Source organism: Gavialis gangeticus, unplaced genomic scaffold (assembly GCF_001723915.1).
Source record: "Gavialis gangeticus isolate Ggan-Ray unplaced genomic scaffold, GavGan_comp1, whole genome shotgun sequence".
Lineage (NCBI taxonomy): Eukaryota > Metazoa > Chordata > Crocodylia > Gavialidae > Gavialis > Gavialis gangeticus.
In genome coordinates, this window is record NW_017728997.1 from 7,667,406 (window position 1) to 7,688,642 (window position 21,237).

The 21,237-nt window shown below is 39.6% G+C and overlaps 1 protein-coding gene across 2 annotated transcripts in view; it reads right to left on the reverse strand.

Annotated features, from left to right (window-relative positions):
- Positions 1-21,237, reverse strand: part of CNTN6 (contactin 6) — a 260,433-nt gene that overhangs the window by 132,166 nt on the left and 107,030 nt on the right. Inside the window, exon 4 of one of the 2 annotated variants that reach the window (XM_019504720.1) lies at positions 14,505-14,629. In XM_019504720.1, the coding sequence (XP_019360265.1) occupies positions 14,505-14,629 (125 nt within the window). Of the gene's footprint in view, positions 1-14,504; positions 14,681-21,237 lie in introns of both variants that reach the window. The other variant, XM_019504719.1, reaches the window with a different exon arrangement.

Sequence of the window (21,237 nt, forward strand, 5' to 3'; positions counted from 1 at the left end):
CATTCAATCCTAGCTACTTTGGTGCAACAGATTCATATTTTACATATCACAGCTGTGGACATGGTGATCTTTTTCTTGCTAAGAAACTTAATTGGGTACACAGCACTTTTAACAACTCTAAAAAGTAGAGTAAACTTAGCAAATAAATCCTTTAGCAGTCTATACATTGTGATAGCAATGTCAATACTATTGATCTTTCTTTCTTCACACCATCTAATCTTAATTTTTTACATTCCCATTGATTTTGCATAAATTCAATTTTAAGATTAAGAGCAACATTATCTCTAATTAAGACAGCCAAAAAGCTGCTTAGCATTTTCCACTCTGATTTATATCCTTGAATTATCCACTAAACATTTAAAGAGCCTCTATACAGTAGTAACTGTTCTGTTCCCTTCAGAAATATATGGTATATAAGTCTCCAAATTATCATTATTATGATCTTTAATTGCCACAAGAGCTGTAGCTTTTGAATACTCAGTGTAACTCAATGCTGGTTCTTATGAATTATCAGGGAGATAATTCTTGTGTGTCCCATTTAAACAGGGACAGAATGAAAGGCTTGTATGATATTTATTGCTCTTCTTTTATTGTTCCACCTGGAATACAACACAGATCCGCTCTGCCTCTCTTTAACAGAAGGTATTCAACCCTTACTCCCCCAAATAATACCCCCAAGAGACATACCAATTCTGGCCATTGTACACTATTTCTCCTATTCTTTTCAAATTAAATCCACTCTCAAGTTGTCATAGCAGAGTAATTAGGGGAAGATAGAGAAAAAGACAATTCCCAGACTTCTCTTGGGTTTCCACATTAGCTTGAACTGGAATGTCTGGGCTAGCTGACCACTTGAACCAGTCTACGTGTCCTAGGACTGAGTAATTCATCATTACTTTATTTCACTCTTTCTGCTAACTACAAAAAAAAATGTAATTAGAAGTGAGACTATATTGTCCTAAAATGTTATTACTAAAGATGCATTAGTGTAACGTAAGTTTTCAAATTGGATCTGGAATTTTGTTCATCACTTAACACGCCATAAAACAGGAGAAGACTACAACTGAAGTTAAGGAAGCTGTCACTGGCTTACTATTTTTCTTCATGAACAAAGAAACACACTGCAGAAATACACATGCTATAATGTCCTACAAGCTGGTTTACATCTATTTTTGTGGCTTTCTTTTTTTCATCTATAAAGTTAACAGCATAAAATATTAAAATACACTTCAGAACAGAGCAAGGATGAATTGTACTGACTAGTGAGTATTGATGGAGCCCTAGGGCTTCTACTCCAAACTTCATCCAGAGGCCAAAGCCATATCCACAGAACTGACCTTCTCAAAAGGAAAAAATAGTAAGAAATATATTTTTAATATTTTATGTTCTTGAGCAGTTTTCTTGCTTGTCATCTCAGAGTCCATTTGTCACCTGTCATCGCAGAGTTGCTTTGCCGTCTGCATGAGTTTTCTCCAGATTGGTATGTTCTTAAAAACAGATTTTCCTCCACAGTCTAAATCTCTTGCACCAAATTAATCTCCAAAAAAACTGCAGTGACTTTGAATGAAGTTACCCTAAGGATACATTTGGCCCCTTGTGGCAAAATATTTATTTCTGCAAAAGCAGTAACTCTTAGCTTGAATTGTTCTCTTCTGTGTGTCCTTTATAGACCAAGTTTGTCAGTATATACATATACATATGCACAACGAACTGGTACCTCTCCTCCCTTCTCCCCCAACACCTTTTTCTCCCCTGGGGGTTATGGTGCATTTATGGAGTCCAGGTGCAATGCAAATGTGTCATCAGGGCATAGAAATTTTCTTGAATTCACCTGAGTGATTTGTGCAAAGAAACCATAACTATGTTATTTTACTTCATCTCTAGGTTTTGGGTATGGCTTTTATCAACAGGTTCTCTTAAATTCACTTTAATAAGATGTGAAAGTTTACAGTGCAATGAAAAACATGGTTCTCTATATCAGATTTGATCCTTTTTACATTGAATAGCTAAGTTTGTGGCCTTTCTAACTTTCATTATGAAAACTATTTATGATGATGACTCTTTCTATCCCGTGAACATGAACCATAGAATAAATGAGATCTATTTTATGTATTTGAAATTGATATTAAGGAAGGTTAGCCTGAGCTGCAAGAATGAATAAGCAAAAAATAAACTAATTTCATTACTCTTATTCAAAGAGCCAGTCATAAATTTGATGTGATTTTCCTTTTATTTCCAATCCTCTATCTTTTTATTTTTTTCATTCCAAACAGAAAATAATAATAAAAAACTTCATGTGGACATTGTGGATATTGCATTCAATAATTTATTGGAATCTGAGTCATATTGTCTGCAGTGAAAGTAAGACAGATAAAAAGGAAATTCACCCACACTGCAAATAAAGAGACTAGTTTTACCCTTCAAAAATATTAAATCTTATCAATCAGAATCTAACAGCTCTGGGACCTGGAGATGTTCTGTTACCAACAATATCTCAATCACATATTGCTTCTCCAATACAACTTGTGATGGACTGATTTAAGATAAACACTAATATAGGAATTACAGTAGAGTAAATAATATACTCAAAAAAAAATCTGTAGTTGCTTATGGTCCCTATTACCATAGTGTCTGTGCACCTCACCATATTTGATGGTCCCTGCAACTCTTTGTGGTGTATCCCTGCTTTACAAGCAAGGGCAGATAGTGAATAAGGCCCAGATTCCATGAAGGATGGAAGGAGTGTGACCACAACTGCACTTTCCACAGAGCCCACTACTGTCTGTATGTCATAGTCATCAATTAAGCCCTAACAGTGCCTAGTTTCTGGCTCTTGATAATACAACAACCCTGTTAACAACAGAGGTGTTAACATTTTGTAGGTGAAATTCAAAGTATCAGAGGAACTCTAAGAAAAACTGGGAAATTTAAGCTACTCCAGGGTTAGGTAGAAGCTGGTAGAAGTTAGGATTTAAACTTTGGGCATAAGCATCTACATTTTACTGAAGTCCCATTTTGTGGGTGTATGGTAGGGGTGTACGAAACGGGCTGTATTTGGTTCAGATTCAGTTTTGGCCTGACCCTGGAACAGTGATTCGATTCGTTGATTTGTATCGCTGTACTAATTCAATCTGGCTGAATCTGAAGATTTGATGCTGTTTCTGAGAATCAGCGATTTGGACATAGACACAGCTTTAAGTGTTTTTTCTACATGCCTCGAGGTACCAGGCATAGCTTTTGAATGCTGCGATGGTGGGGCAGATGGAGCATCCCACATGAGTGCAGCTCCCCCCTGCCCCCCATATGCTTGGCGGTGAACCCAGAAGTGGACTGGAAGTACTTCTGGTCCAATTCTGGGTCCACTGACGAGTGCGCTGGGGACCCCTCCGTGGTCCTGTGGGATGCTCCACGTGCCCTAGCATCTCAGCATTCACGAGCTGCCTGGTACCTTGAGGTATATAGAAAAAACATTTAAAGCTGTGTCTATGTCCAAATCTCTGAATCTGAAATGAATCAGGAGACCCTTTAATGTCTCTGAATTGAATTGATTCAGAGATATTCGGAAAGATTCGGAGATTCAGCCACCGAATTGGGCCAAATCTCTGCTGACTCAAATCAGTGACTGAAACTTCACACCGCCCTAGTCTAAGGCCTTTTCTGGATTTGATCCTACATTCCCTGTTCAGGGCTATACAGAAATAATTTGGCGGAGTAGAATACTGAAGGACTCCTGAGGTCCCAAGCTAATAGCATCAGCACTAGGCACGCTTGTTGTCGAGAGAGAGATGTGGATTGAGCCATCTATGCTAGTTTCTCAGAATATCATGCGAACCCAGAGGGAGAAATTTTACCAAAGGAAAACTGACTAAGTCAGAAAAGAATTGTGGCCAGGCCCACTTTTAACACACTACTTCAATACATCCTCTTAGCTTCTTCCCTCTTATTCTCAAGATTTAAGCTTCTAACCTCTGGGAAGAAATGAATAAGGGAAAGCACAAAGAAAGTCGAGTAAGTTTATACATTTAATTTGGGAAGTAATGGGAGCTTTTGGTTATATAGCAGTAAGCTGAATAATTCAAATTCAGTTCGTAGAAGGTCTCTTGCATTGCAGACCTCTCCCTATAGATTTAGGACCTGATTGTCACATTTAAGCTCCAATCTGGTAATACAGAAATGGGCTGAAAGCAAATATAAATGTGACTTATGCTCATTGTAAGGCCACTTCACCCTATCATAGCAACTTGAAGAGATCTTCCAGTTAATGTGTATCAGTTTTTTATAGTTTAATTGTTCCTGTTGAAAGTAGCTGCAACAGGAGGACATAGTTGTGGAGAAAAGATTTCTTAGACTTCTGAAGCCATTTCCATGAAGGACTTGGATGTCAATTCTGATCAGAATGAACCACTGCAAAAAAGGAGCATGGGGTAGAGTGGCTACGGCTATTTCTCCTAATAAACAGGTGAGTCTCTTCATTTTTTTTTTTCCTGAGTAGAGCTTTTCCAAGCTATGGGTTTTGTTTCTAGGTCATAATGAGTTGGATTTCTGAGCTCCAGGCACATTTATCTAGATAATTTCACTTCTTGTTGTTGGACACAGCCTCTTCAACCACAGATGGGAGAATGCATTTACTGCGCCGTAGCTGCCATATCTGAGTATCCAATCATAGTGAAGGAACCAAAAGGGAATTTAGGGCTATAAAACAGTTTTAATAATATGAAGACAGATGTCAAAAGCAAGGTCTCTTCTAAGTATTTTGTTTGCAGCATCGCCTCAGGTTTTTGCTTTGAATTCTGATGCATCAAGCTGGGCTTTCCTCACCTGGGAGAAATTGCAGAGGGCAAAGTTTTTTGGGGGTTTTTTTGGTGATGTTTCTTATTGAACCAACTATATACTTGGAAAAGCCTTGGATGATATTTAGGATGCAAAGCATCTTTCTTTGCTTTGGACGGGTGGCACTTAAGAATTGTGGTTTCTCTGAGGATGAATACATTAGATCTATCAAAGCAGGATGTGCCCAATTTGAACTGTATTGTGCCTGGTCTTATACAGGTAAGAAAGTTGAGACTGTGCTTCTCTGCTGTAGATATGGGATCACTTTTAAAGGCATACTGTACAACCTAAATCATACTAAATATATAGTACATTGCATTTAGGACAAGGCAATTCAAAATGGGAGATTATACTCGTCTTCTCATAGGAAATTGAGAAGTGGGCAGAAAAGGGTCATGGATGAGTGGATGCTTGGCTCCACCAACCATTAGCTAGTACTACAGACTCAATGTACTTTGGAAAGGAATCTGCTGCTGTTATGGACCAGGGACATTACTTGAGGTCTCACCTCCTCTCCTTGCTACTTGTTTCATTGTTCATAGAGTGGCCTGGTTATACGCAGGCTCCAGGTCAGGATGAGACCTAAGGTAACATTTCTCAAAATAACTACATTGATAGGACTGCTAAGGTCTGAAGTCACTTTTGAAAACTAACTTAGTTTCCAAACTCCTTTAAGAAAATTGAAATCTCACAGAGGGCAAAACTGGATATGTTAAAGAATTCATACAGTTATTGTTGAGGGAAAAAAACATGCTGTAATAATTTTGGGTCACATAATACGGGAAGATAGGCTGATCAGTATGCAAACCTTTTTGGGTAATTAATTGGTAATCAGTGGCTTGAAAGCTGACAAAGCAGTAGATATTATATTGTGATTAGAGATTTAGTGGCTGTAATAATTGCGAAGAGCATCTCAGCACATGCATAGTAGCATAACATTAAGGCAGTCTAGAAGAGTATAAGCTATTTAGACTGAAATTCATGCATGTTCAGACTTCTTAAGTTCAGAATATCTGATCTGATTTAACTGCATTGATTTTTCCATTTTCTGTTTCAAAACATACGGTACAAGTAAAAAGGGTTATGACATTTTGAGGCATGCTATATTGCTTTGTGATGTTCATGTAATTTGTGTGCAGTCAAAGGTAAACAACATGATGAAGTAATCAGAAGAAAAGTGGGCTTTCATGCTTACTGAGCAGCTCATAGAAAAATACTCTAATAGAGTTTTGCAAATACCTGAGACTGTCATGATCTAGCAAAGACTAAATGGACCTGAATGCTTTTAATTTCTTCTCCTAAAAGGGTTAAGTGTGAATGGAGATTTGCATATATATTCTAAAGCAGAACAGACTGTGTTCTGGAGAGGCAATAGCCTCTATTATTCTTCCTTAACACAGGATATAATTTTGTGTTTTACACCTGCAACATTCAGGCAAACAACATGTTAGGGCACTTGGGAATTCCAGATTTCTTGCAACTACTCCCATTGCAGCATTTGCATCCAAACTTTGGTGGTAGGCATGTCTGCCAGCACTCAACCCTACCTTCAGCCAAGAGGAGGGAGGAAGAAAATGGGACGTGAGTTGTTCTCTCTGCAAGAATTACACCTTCCAATGCTGTTTGCACACTGAAGAGCACCTGACTCAGAGGAATCAAATGGAATATGAGTTCTCAATCTGTTCCCAAAATGCCAAGAAAAATATCTTAATTTACAAGTGGATTTCTCCATAGAATACTGGCGGGGGGAAAAATTTTAAAAAACTGTGGCTGGGCTGTCTGAACGTAGCTAAGGTTTCTATTTTCACTTGAAAACTATTAATCTTTCATGTGAATTAAAGTTTTTGTCTATTTCTTTGACTGCATAAGTAAAAATTTAAGGTTTGTGACAAGCAAGTGACTTTTGCACAGCAAAGAAATACATCTGAATTAAATAGAAATCATCATTGCTTCCCTGATTAGTGATGGAGTACGTGATGGAGTGATTTGCATGTATTAGAGAGAATCTCATTTAAGATCCCTGACAAATTGGATGTTTTAAATAATATTTGGTCTTCTGTTTTCAATCTCTATGAATAGTCATGAATGATATTTTTGCACATAATTTGTTTTGCAGTGTAGTCATCTTTTCCACTGTATTTTTATTTAACTTGTCATTTCTGGAATATGCTTGTATTTTTTTGTATTGTACGCATGTCTGGAAACATAAAGGAATAATTATAATGGGCATGGACAGACTATTTTACTGCAGCTGGTTATGGGTATTTCCCTCAAGACCAGTTATTTACATGCAGTTACTTTTACTTAAAGCTGATGAAATAATTAAAGCAAATCCCTGCTACTCAAGGGAAAGCATTCTAGTTGAAGCAGCATTCCCACACTTCTTTATGACTTTTTTTTTTTTTAAGGAATTAAATGCGAGTTGCATGATACTCGTTCATAAAAATAGACATCTTCATGCAAAACAAGCAATTAATATGCGTGACAAAAATGTATCCTGACACCGCAGTACCAGAGAAATGCCCACTCCTCTGGTCACAATGCTTCTATGAATTTGGATGCTTTTTTCCTCTTGTGGGTTTTCTTACATTGCTATGAACTGTCTGTTGGTATTTCTCGCAATGAAATTACAGAACTTAATTTGCTATTTTTACTGACTCTCTGACACTTCCAAAAACACCATTTTCTGGTGGCAGCATTACCAAGGAAATGATTGTAGCACAGCAGGTCCCTAGACAGTGCCAATGCCAGACATTTTTAATCCTCCTTTTTGTAAACATAAGAATCCAAAAAAACTGCTCAAGTGGGGAGAGCCTGTGCCAAATCTTAAATCTCTGAGTTGGAAAATAACGTGCTGCGTAGAACCCGTGGCTAATTTAATGTTCATCAAGATTTGGGCTGGGCCCCTCAAAATATTTTCTTACTTATTCCTTTAATTTTTGAGACTGTGAAGTTTGGGGAAGATGGAAGAAGAACTACTTAACTACCGCTCTATCTTATTGGTTTGAACAGTAACTGAAATGCCTCTGCACCACTTGCATATTTTGGGATTGATGGATCTTTTTTAAATCCAATGGTTCTTTGCACTGTTCTTCCCTGTCACTAGACCACTATTTGAGATTATTCTCTCCAAGGCTCCATTTAATCAGGATTTAAGGATTATGGAAGGGCTTGTGCTGGCTTTCTGCACTGGGGCTAATTAGTCTCATAAATGATGGGCAATAAATGGAATACTAAAAGGAAAGCCCTGAATAGCTTGGAAATGGGGTCAGAATGCAGATTGGATGTGGACCCACTTCTTATAATTGGCCAAGAACAAAATCCATGATTTGAAACTTTAAAACAGTAGATAATCCAGATCTGGATCTGAACTGTTTCACTCTAGCTCCTATCAAGATGAGAGCTGCACATTAATTACTGAAATTTTTTTTTCACATTTGACTACTTGAAGCTGTAATGCCATTTCTAATTTTAATTTATTTATGGGGAATATTTTATCATCTTTTCTATTCAAGATAAAAGCAAACTTTCCTCAAGAAATATTAATAATATAGGCACTGCCGTATTGTGTGTCCGGCTACAGCATCCGTATGTTCGCACTCTGCTTTCTCCCACTGATGCTGTTTTCAGCCTGTAGCTTTAATAATCTATGTTGCTTCCTCCTGTACAATATTCCTCCTGCAGTTTCATTTGACAGCTCTGTTTTTAATGGTGTATAAGCATGAAACTCCAGTGGAACCTGAAGGTATATTTCTAATCTCACGCAGCACTTGCTTTGTTTCTCAAAGAAAAAAAAGAGCTTGTAATTTGGAGGAAAAAATGTATTCATCTCAAGTTATGTAGAGAGATGCAATAAATATATGTTCAACAAGTTTGAAGATGACTTTCTGAGATGCTTGGAGTAGCAACACTTTGCAATATAATTCCCTCCTTATTTACCTTTACGAGAGGCATGCATCTAAAAGGTCCTTTGCAAAACAAGAAGCTTGGTTGAGTCTCATTATGTATTATTAGAATTATTTCTTTTTATTCAAATCAGGCACCCAAGAGGCCATTTCAATCAGAGTTCAGTGTCTCATTGTCCTAGGAATTGAATGCATGTCATAAAAAAGGCACATTCTGCCAGAAAGGCTCTTAGGATGTGGTATAACAGGTGGATACAGGAAACAAATGGAGTGCAGTGTGAAATTAGGGAATAAGAACAATATGAATCAATTATGTTTAGAATAGTAGCAATTACTACAACATCATTACAATTCCTCCTATTACTATTATTTATGTATAAAGGATCTGATTACATCATCTTTAATATCCAGTAGTCCCATCAGGGCAGGCCTCTTGCTCCACTATCTGGCACCACATAAACCAGTACAGCCTGTTCCATGGTAGGGTTGCCAGTGACTAAACAGGTGCCCCCACTTGGGCTAGCCTGAGTGAGGAGGGCGTATGGACATCCAGAAGGACTAAAAACAAGACTTATCAAAGGGCAGAGGAGCAACCTCCAGCCATTCATACCTGGAGAGGAGATAGATACCACCAGGTCACTTTTCCCAAAGAATCGCCAGTGATGCATCTAAGGTGCCCCAATGTTCACAGCGGCTTCAGAACTGACTTGATTTGACTTGAGTATTTGGTAGTATTATATTGGGGCCCAAATTCTTCAACTTGTAACTCCATAGACTCCTAAGGCAGGGTCTTGGGTCCCTGAACTCTTCTAGACTCAAGCTAAAGTCCACACAGGGGCAGTTTGAAGGTTCAGGGCCTAAGTGACCCTGACATTAGTATTACTGTTTGTATTGCAAGATGCCACTCTTTTTGTTATGGTAGCAGAACTGGGTTATTCCTTATTTTATGCCAAAATATAACAGAACAAGCTCTCTCCCTCTTGGAAACATGAACTTTTGTAAGCTGACCAAATTAAAAACAAGTTCAGGGCCTGATCCTATTTTTTGACCCAAAACAACAGTATAATCCTAATGTTCCCTAATCCTCCATTGATGTTTGTAGTGCCTTGGCATGAGAAGTGAACTGCTTGACTTCAGTGTACTAAGTGTAAAGTGGTATTAAGATTTAGTTTCCAGATGACAAAGAAAAGTCAGTAATTAATTTCCCAAGACATTTGCTTTTATGAGTTATTACAGTATTTTGTACCACAGTTTTCAGCCCTCTTTTCTTTGGTTCCAAATATGCCAAAAAGAAAACCCTTGTAGCAAATTATATCACTCATTGTCACTGGATGGAGGTTGAACACGCTGAAAAATTGAGCAGTCACGACAAGGACAAGAGGCTATGATGTAGCTATCACTGAGGAAAATAAGTAAATGAAATGAACTTAAATCCTCATCTTTGTAGTCATCAAGCATTTTAGCCTATGCATCTCTCCATTTTATCTGAGAGAGAGTTCAGTGTCACTGTCTTTTTTTCTTTCTTAAAGTAGGTTCAGGACCACATAATCAGGACCTACCTTACCCAATCACACTTTTTTTCATCTGCATGTGGAAATAAGGTAATCTGTACACTACATTTTTACTTGTCCTCTGATTCTCAAGGAAAAAGATGCAAGTTCCTGCTACTGCCTTTAGCAATATAATATCCTATCTGAAATCAAGATCCACTTCCAATTTATTGCCTCCTCTCAAATATTCCAGCATAGTTGTATTAGTAGTTGTAATGTTGTCTGGTACTTGCTGATTTATCTGTTTGTGAACAAGTAGGAATTGATAATCTGTGCTCCAAACAGTTTCCAGAAGAAGCCTGAGGAAGTACATCCCTATGAATATGAAATCTGAGGTCCCCTCTGCATGTTATAGCTGTTGTGCAATTCACTGGAGATCAGCTGCCTGTGCAAAGTAGCTATCACACAATAAAAAGCTGCACGCAGCTATAAAGTTATGCCTTGAAAGTGTATACTAACTGTATAACTGGTTATTATCTGGCTTGAATTTACACATGTAACAGCTCATTGGGCTCCCAGGTGCAGGGGAGACTGACAGGGTTCCCATCTGCAGGGGTCCACCAGGCCCAACACGAAACTTTGGAGCACTAGGGATCATGGCTGCCATGATCCCTGAGGCTCGAGGGTGCACGAAACCCCCGGGGTTAGAGGATTACTATAGAGGTGGTCCCTCTCCCCTGTGGATCCGGGAAAGCCCCAGGGCCAGAGGGTCATGGTGATCTGCCAGTACCAGGGGTTTCCCACACTACTAGGGTAAGGGGATCACCCATGAGGTGATCCTCTGGCCCCAGGGATTCTGGGCGCATCCAGAGTAGGGAGATCACCGCAGCGAAAGAAAGGATCAATTCAGAGCAACTCCCAGGCTCGGGACCTTGCTTCTTGAAAGTGCAAGAGAAGCCTGGTCCCAATCCCAGGCTCCCCCTGCACTGGCAAATAATGCATGATGGGATGTAATGTGAGATCCCACAATCACACCTCCCGACCTGCAAGTGTAGCATGGCTGGTGGTGTGGATGGTGTTCATTGCACATTACGTCACATCTTGCCTTTAGGTACAGGGGCCTTAAGTAAAACAAACTGCTTGATACACAAATAGATATATCACCAAGGGACCGCAGCTATTGGTGAGTTCAGTGCTTCTGGTGGAATGGTGTTTATTTAATGCTGGGATCTTTTGTAGCTTGGAAGGATTAAAACATCTACATGGTTCTGACCTTGATAAACAATCCTACTAGGGAGCTCCCTGCTGATGGGGACTAGGGAACCTGTTCTCTGCCCAGTTCTGTGGTTGTAGAGCTGGGTGGAGAACAGGTACAGAGGTGGGTGGGGAACCCCTGCCCTGTAATTGCGGAAGCGGGCCTGGCAACTGTCTTGGTCGGAGCAGGTCCCAGCCCCATGCACCAATTTGAGTGACTGAAGTGCAGGGTAAAGAAAGCTGCAGGAGTGGGGCAGGTCCCAGGCCCCTACCCCTGATCCACCAGTGGAGTAGCTAGCAATGAACGCCCAGCCCGGTGGGGAATGCCTCCTTTCCATGATTGCAGGGCAGGGGCTGGAGAGCCTGTTCCCCACCCAGCTCTGTGACCCCAGCCCCTATCAGCAGGGAGCTCCCAGCCCTGACTTCATGACTGGGGAGTCTCTGAGACTACTCCTACCTACAGCTAGCAGTGCGTTCCCAGCTGGGTGGGGGCTTGCTGGTAGCTTCCCCACCAGCATATCAGGGCAGGGAGCTTCCCCTCCCCTGCAGCTCTTTCCAAGTCCCTTTCCCCTGATCAGGGAGCTGGGGCCAGGAGTTTCCTGCTGCTGGGGCATGGGAAGATTGCCCCCACCTCGAGTCTGGTGGCAAAGCCTGCCCCCAGCAGTGTCCCAGCCCCCCCACCCCAAGACAGCTGTATCCTGGGCCATGCTCCTTGCCAGCCTCTGGGCTAGCACCCAAGGAGAACCTAGAGCTCCCCTGGCTGCTGCAGGGGGCTAGTGCAGGGCCGGCAGGCATGGGAGCAGATGCTTCCATGAGTTCCCAGTCCCTGCACGTGTAGACGCCTGCCTGGGAATGTTTACTCTCAAGTAATTTAGTTGTGCGTAAACTACTCCCAGATCATATGCATGCGCAGACCACTAAAACCAAAATTATTGTGGCAGAGCTTGGAAATATATGCCCTTTTTACAGCTGTTTCTCAGAATTATTCTTACCTTTTCAACTTCTTTGGCTAAATGTTGTCTAGGATTTCTCTTCTATTCCCTGATGAACTTTTCTTTTTGTGTCAGTGGACTATTTCAGTAGATATTACTTCAAACAGAAGCTCCACGCAAGGAATCAATGTGTGTCAGCTATCTTCCTCTTAAGTGTGGGTACTGATTATTTATGCCAACAGCGGTAGGAGAACATCATGCAACCATAGCCCAGAAGTGAGGAGGATTTTGCCTTCCCCCTTCCAAGTTAAAAAAAGCAAATAACCCAAAAAGTCCTTCAAATGAAGCCCCTCTTTTCTTCATTTAGGCTCCTGTTGGGAGGTGGCTCCTGTTAGGAAGTAGCTCTTTCTTTCCCCTTCACACTGCAGTGAGGGTCTGTGAAAAGGAGCCTTCTTAGAAATCCTCAGAAGAGGATAATTGGCACCATTCAAGGGATCCTGTTGGTAGGCCCCTGATGGATGTTTGTTTCCTCCTACCTGGACAGTATCTCAGCTGATGACAAACGGAGGACTTTCTTCTTCAGATTTACGGGTTGTAGGTTGTAGCTGTGTTGGTCTAAGGACATAGGCAGACACTGGACTGTTAGTTCAAGTCCCTTTCTCTACAAGAACGTCTGAGAAGTATGCACATAATGGGCAAGGATTTGCTCCTTTCAGCTGTTCCTTCTCTGTTCCTCTTGTGCACCCAATTTTTTTTCTCCTGATTCCTTTCTCTTCTCATTAATTTCTCCTTTATTCATTCTCCAGTTCCCTTCCTGATCTACCCTGCTTTTGCTATTCATTCACTGTCCCCGCCCCCAAATAAGATGGCTGCTCTGCTACTGCTTTGCTATTAAAGGGATTTAGTTCTGCCACAAAACAAATGTTATCGCCCAGCCTGGTATTCATCTATCATGGAAAAAAAAATGTTGCTTGCAGAAATATTTAAGGAAAGCAAATATAAGAGCAGTGAGAACAGGATGAAGCAACATTTGGTTTCCATTTGACCAGCTCTAGAGGCAAACCCTTTGTTTGAGAAATTCAATGGGAAAAATGATGAAACATGGTACAAATGATAGACCATTTGATCAGCTGTACTAAAAGAGAGTCTGTGAACCCTTGTGACCTCTAATGTCTCCTTTGCATAACCTTTGTGACATGAAATTTGCTATGAGAAATAGAACAGGATTAATAATTAATATTTTTGCTGGTGTCTGAAATAGTGACACAAGGTTGGCTTTAGATGTATGTTTTATTAATGAGGTTTGAAAACAATTGCTTTCTCCCAGCAACAGACAGCCCAGACCTTTAGACTGAAAAATGAGTGGAATAAAATGTGTGGTTCTCCACGTTTTCTTTGAGGGCATCAACAGAATTTAGTCACAACACAAAAATGCGAGGAAATGAAAAAAAGGGGGTTAAAATAATCACGCTTGCAATGATTCAAAGCAAAAACCTCAACTTGGGCCAATCTAGGTGAAATATGGCATATTTCATCAAAGCACAACAACGTTTTTTTTTCCACAGTATATAATAAGGAAGGAGAGTGCATCTTACTAAATGTCTGTTAATGTAACAAAATGTCACTGAGATAATTACGGGTGTGACATTTGCATGACTCTGCTGGACCTCATTATGCTGCAGCAAATGTAAAGCCTAGCCTTTTGCGACCATTTTCCCCCACCTGTGGCTAGGTATGCAACCAGATAACTAATGAAGAGCACTCTGACCAAGAAAAGAGCCCTTTTGGGGGCAACAAAAAGAGCATTTTTAGTAAACAGGAGTATTTACATTCATCATTTGTAACTGTTCAGTGTATATAGATAATTGTTGTGCTCTGAATGCTATAGGAATTAGATGTCTGCTTTTCATGTTAATACTTATTTGGGTTTTGGGTGGGTTTTTTTTGGTTTTTCTACTTAAAATGGTCTCAGCACTAGTCCCAAGTCTTTTAATGTAGTCATCAGTAATACTTTAACTGTCCAATAAATTAGATTACACATACAGAATTAACTTGAAAATAAGGCTCTAATAAATATGATCTTTCCAACTTACATGCAAACTGAAGCTTTGCCTTCCTGCTTAGAATTGTTCCAAATGAATTGGTGGCCAAACACTGGTATGTTCCAATATCTTGTTTTTTATGTGGGTTATTGATTGCCAAGCTGCCTCCAACCAACCTGTAGTGATAACTCATGGTAAGATCAATATCTGTGCCATTTTGCTTCCACCTTTGAGGGGAAAAAAATCAAATTATGCTTATAATTTACAGAGCCTAATCATATTTATCTTTAAATAGTGTGATGTAGCATACCTGTAACAATAAACATGTGGTTAAATATCACAGAATCATACCATTTTTCACAGCTGGCTGTTTTTTATATTAATTTTAACAATACCAATATTTCCATTATTTTGAAAACCTTTACTTTTTTTTTTTACACATTAGTTACCAGTTGTTTGCAAAAGGTAATTATAACTTATTCACACAGACTAAATTATCCAACCAGTTGGGAGTACAAAATATGCCTTGACTGGAGATGCATTTTTCCCCCCCATAACATGAATGGTACCTGAAAGTGTTTTACCGTTTTTGCAAGTGATGTCATAAATTTGGTTACAGAAATGATTTGGAGAAATAAATCGGAAAGGATTATACTTCAAAGGACAGACGAAAGCAGAGGGAGATTTTTATAGAGCTAGTTTTGAGATTGATAATGTAATAATGAGAGTGCTGCTATTTTTAAATCTGATTCGTCTCTGTTAGGCTGTTAAGTAGAAAATGGATTGTGTCTGCAACATTTCACAGTTGTTTACGAATGTCAGAATAAACATTATATTTTACAGGAAACAAATATTAGTTATTGTAAGATGGAAAAAAATCTCGTGACCACACCATTATTTAAGTCAGGGTAGAATTAACACAACAAAGCTAAGAGAATGCAATTGCCCCAGAAGCTGCTGCTTGAAGCCGTGGGGTTATAAAGCCAGTCGCAGAGAAGTACTTATGTTCCTGTGATTATTACTTTCTTCCTAATGCAACTACAGCATAGTACTAAGATGGAACAGAAATGCAAAGAACTCATACATGACTCAAGCAATGGAGAAGACCTTGTGGGAGCACTCTGTATAAGGGTAGGGAAAGGAAAGGATTTATAGCTTTTAATTATGTGTAGGACCACTCTGTAAGCATCAGTTGTCAATTAGCTACCAAAATAAGGTCCCCAGGTATTGATAGTAGCTTAGGTGAATTTGCTTCTATGGCAAGCAACCTGAAACAAAATTCTGCACCTTTAACCAATGCCTGAAAAATTAAAAATTTGTAGGAATGAAAATTTGGGACAATATGTTATCAGCTGGTGTAAGTTGACATAACTTCATTATCAATCACTTGATTTGGCCTGGTATGTGTTGCAAAATACTGGATATAAACCAACTGCAATCTAGTAGAGTGGAATATCTGTGAATGGAGGATGTTTCAGATAGTCTTTGCAGGCTGCAACAGGAATCTTGACACAAATGTACTGGCAAAGACAAGAATCATGACTTGGGATGTATGTGTTTAATCATGACTTGGGATGTATGTAAGTAGATGTATGCTTTTAAAGAGGAGAAGTAATTGATCAAATATCAAATCAATAGAATTCCATGAGAAAATTCTAGTAGCTTTAAATAATTTACCTACTTCCGCCAATCTCTGCCTTCTCTTTCATGAATGCTTTAACACTAAGAACTCTTGAGGCAATGGTCGAACATCAATATTTTTCCTGCCTCCCAGTTGTTACTGATTTTGACCATTGAATTGCCATTCTCTCTTTTGCATTTCTGTCAGAATGAGCAGAGACTTTGCTGATTGTCCATCCATTACTTTTTTATGAAGTTCTCTGCATCCCAATTTTGCCATATGCCATAATTTGCTTGCATTCATTGCTCTCTGGCTCTTGGTTCTCCTTTCAGTTTTCTAGCATAGGATATACTGAGACACAGTTTGCCAGCTCTTTTTAATTTAGGAATCAATCACTGAAATAACTGCTGTCGTTATTACATGGCTCCCAATTACGCTCTATAATTGTTTTTCAACACAAATGCAAAGTTGTTGGCTTAGTCTCAGCAAATGAATTTTTCACAGTATCCCCATAATCATTCTAATCACCATGGTACAATGATTATTAAACTGCATATAGACCAGGAGTTCAGCTCCTGGCGTGGGTTTTTTCCTAATTAATATGTTTAAATCAATGAAGGAAGGGAATTAATAAATTTGTGTGATTGCCAGACAAGTATTTAATGATTGCATTGCCTAGCCCAGAATGCTATTTCATATCAAGGAATATGTAGAAGATAGTTTTGAATAATTTTTAATGTATGTATATGAAGTCTTATATGGCCAAGTGGCATGAAACTTTTCTATTTAAAATATATCCAAGGGAAGTGGTGCTGGCCCCTACCCTGGGGGTCTTTAAGAAGAGGCTGGATGCCTACCTGGCCGGACTCATTTGAGTCCTGTCTCTTTTTGGGGTTTTTTGTTGTTCTCCCGCCCTGGCGGGGGGTCGGGCTAGAAGATCTACTAGGTCCCTTCCGACCCTTAATCTATGAATCTATGAATCTATATATCTTCTTATTGTGTGCCGTGCAACACTGATGAAAAATTGCCTATCTTCAGAATCTAGACTGAAAATAATTAAGATGTTGATCTTGGTTTAAATAATTCCCTAGAGAGGAAATGTGCTCAGATAAGATAGATAGATAGAAAATGTGGCCAGTCCTCAAGAAGCCCTATTTTATAGATTCATAGAGGTTAAGGCCCGAAGAGAATAATATTAAAATCTAATCCAACTTCCTGCATAATACTGACCATAGACTGTTGCCAATAAATCCTTCAGAAAGCCTATAATTTCCAGCCACACTAGAGCATATCTTTCCAAAAGGCCTTCAACCTTGATTTAAAGATGTCAAGTAAAGGAGAATCCACCATATTTCTTGTTAAGTGGGTCCAGCGATCCTCATTTTCTGAAAATAAACCCTTTTATGTCTAGCATGACTCTGTCTAGTTATCTTTCACCCGTTAGGTTTGCTTTTGATACTGTCTTAAAGATTTATCCCAAATCTTCTCTCCATGTATAATATGATTAAGACACTTACCCTTTTCTTGGGTTTTATCTACACTCCCATTCATATCAAAGTTACTAAAATCCCCTTTGCATATGCAAAGGTACTAAAAATAAGAATGACATTTGTGTTTTTTCCCCCCAACTGAAGACAAAATGTTGAAATGTCAACTTTTTTTTTTTTCCAGAATAGAAATTGTCAGAAGTTTTTAGATATCAAAATGTTTTGTTTTGACTCAGGTACATTTTTAGTTTGACAACCTCTACTTTTGCACTGCTTCACGAGAGGTTTTTCAGTTGAATGCCTCGGGCTCTATGCTCCATTATGGCTTCCTGCCAAAATCTAGTTCTCATAATGCACCAGGGTGTCTCCTTTTTGCTAAATGACTCACTGCTCATCATGGGATGTATGGTCGATTTAGGTAGTCTTACCCAGAGAAGAAAAATGGAGAAAGGAGGCATTCAAACTACAGCTCCTGTAATATGCTGCAGAAATTTAAGCAGACAGAAAAGAGTTGAACTTCCTAAGATAAAAAAAAATTGATTTGGTTAGGCAAGGCAGCATTAATTATTGATTTAGCTCTCCCCCACCCCCGCCCCAGAAAAAGCCTTTGTTTTCCTGGATAGGGGCAGGGGAGGCATCTTGGTTTAAAAAAATTAAAATGTTGACATCAAGTAGGGATCTAGTAGAGATGTTTTAAAAAAAATGGGAAAGTTTCTATCAGAAAAATAAAGTTTTGTTTAATGTTTCATTAAGTTTGGTGCAAATGTTCAGTTCACAGTTGAAAGAAATAATTTTCAATTTCTCATTTCATTAAGGTAATATCAAAAAATTTCATGCAGATTATGTTCAACCAGAGTTGGCTTTGATAAGGTAAAAATACTTCATTTCAGATTTCTTTTAGTGAGTCAGTATGTTTGATTTACTAGTACATTAAAGATTAAATACATGTAATACTGTAGATCGGGGGCGTCAAAGGTGCAGTCCATGGGCTGGATCCAGCCCATAGAGGTTTATCATCTAGCCCACAATGAGGCCCATTGGTATCAGAATTGACCCATATGCACCACATTGTGTGTACTGGATCAACCCCATGCTGCAGGTCTGGGATTTGTACTTCATGAGGCACCTGAGCCAGGGCAGTCTGTGATAGATCTGGCATGCGGGGCTGGTCTCTGGGCCTGACCCAGCCTGTGGACCAGCCGCATGACAGCTGTTCCTGATACGTTTGACACCCTTGTTATAGATTATATTCTTGTTCATGATTATGGAAACAAAACAGGATTGGGCCTTGGTTTGAAACCACTGAGGTCATTTCTGTTTTAAACAATCTCACAGACCACTGTCCTCACTTTGTTTTGCTTTCTGTGTTGCAAAGGAAAAGAGGGTTTTCCTTTTGCACATTTTACAAACAAATGCAAACAATAGGAACAGAGATGTGGATGATGAGTCTTCTGCTTCCATTAAAAAAAATCAATTTGATCAATTTGAACAACACTAGCCATTCCTTTTGATCATTAAACTTGCATGGTTACTCTGTGCAGATCCAGGACATCATCACCTTTTCAAATGAGACATGCATAGAATCAACATCTCCCCGAGATGGAATGGACCCTACAAAGCATTTTAGCACCAAAATAGGTTAATTAACTACTACAGTGGTCCTTTACTGGTGCTTTTATAAGTGGTTAAAAATGTACCTGAAGCAACTGACCTGAATGGCAGTCAAAGGAGGATGAAATTGTTTCCTCAACTGGAAAACGTTAAAGAAAGTATTTCCAGTGTGCTGCTTACAACCAGAAAACTCCCTGATAAGTACATGAGAAGTACTACTGTACCAGGGCTTATGGAAATCAAGACTGCTACAAGGAACCAAAGAGCACAGATCATCATTACTCTTAACCTTCCTAACTCATGGTGAGACACGGCCATTTTTGTGGCTTTGTCCCAGCACAAAGAGCCAATTTCACAGGCATTTTGTGTTGGTCCCACCCCTCAGAGCTGATTGGTGGAGAAGCCCTGCCCCTCAGCACTGATTGATGGAGAGGCCCCAGGAGGAAGGAAGGATGATGGGGCAGTCCCCATCTTCACCACTGGCTGCCCTTCATCCAGACCCTCAGTGCTGAGTGGTGGAGAGGCCCAGAAGGGAGGGTGGAAGAGAGGAGGGGCTCCCTCCATCTTGTCTGCTGCCCCTTCTGTGTCACCCCACCGTGTGGCACCTTTCTCTCCTGGGTGGACTGTGATCCCTCTTGGGAAAGGAAGAGTTGATTTAAAAAACCCCCAACTTCTTAAATTAATTTTTTTGCAGATTTTGAGCAACTCTGGATTTCCCTCCTCCCCCCACCCATGGGTGAAATCCATGAAATCGTGATTTAGGTAGGTCCCTAATCATTATACGAAGTAAGAACAAATCCCCACCAGACTTTATCTGTCACTATAGTTTTCTTTTATTTTCCATTTCAGAATGTTTCCAAAATAAGCAAGCTGCAATCAAAGCCCCAGGAGACATCAGAATCATCCTGAAACAACAAAAGCATAACAAGGGAGACAAATTAACCTGTCAAGCAGAGTGTCCTCTTCACCTTTTCCCATTTCTTGCTCATAATGTCAAAGAACCTGAATCTTGCAGTAAGTACAACACACATTCTACAGTCACTTGGTCGGGTCAGAAGGGACCTGATTAGATCATCTCGTCCGACCCCCTGCCATGGCAGGAAAGAGTACTGGGGTCAAATGATTCAACGTAATTCTGTTGAATAAAGTAGTCATTCCCTACTCCTCTCAAATGCCTCTGTGATGACATTTCCATCAGGAGCCATGTCAATGTTGGGCATTTCTAATACCCTCATTAGAACACATTCAACCCGTAATCAGTAATATCATCCATCTGGAGAATCATCACTAATTATAAGGCACACTAACTTATTAAGCAGATACCCTGCTGATATTACATTGGGAATTCAGTCAAATGAGAAGGCCAGAGCCTCAATTTTAATAAACCATATCACATTACACCAGCTGATCATGTGGCCAGATATATCCAGCAATCAAAGCAGAATATGTTTGTAAGAACATCCATTGAAACCATAGTATCTGCTTCAAAAAGAGTAAATTCAACAATCGTCATCATTGAAGTTCTATGTTTGTTGTACGTTTCATGTATTCTGTGGGAAAATCTGCACAGCTCTTCAAAGACGGTCTTTTCTGTGATCAATTGTACGATGTTGGCCTAGTAACCAGGTGAGTTGAGGCTTGGGGTAATAGTAAAAAGGTAGCATCTAGTAACCAAAAGAGAAGGAAAAGGGGTACACAAATGATATTTACTCCTATTTGACTTTAATGTGATGTGATATGTTCTAAGATCTAAAATTGTATCCAACAGATATGAGGACATTTGTCTGATTTCATTGCTTTTAGTCAACCTATAGGTGGCAAAGGGAATATTTAGTTATAGTAGCTGGGGGACAACATTTTAGTCAACAGGCAGGCAATATAAAGGACTCAGACATCCCTCAAGGGCAGCTTTTCCATAGTATGAGTAAGACCCACAAAATATATTTTTGCAATTCACTGAATATAGTAATGAGTACTTCTCCATCTAAGGGGACAGGCTAAGTTTTGTCCAGCATGTGAACATATATGTGTGTAAACACCCCCCCCCCCGCCCCACACACAAACC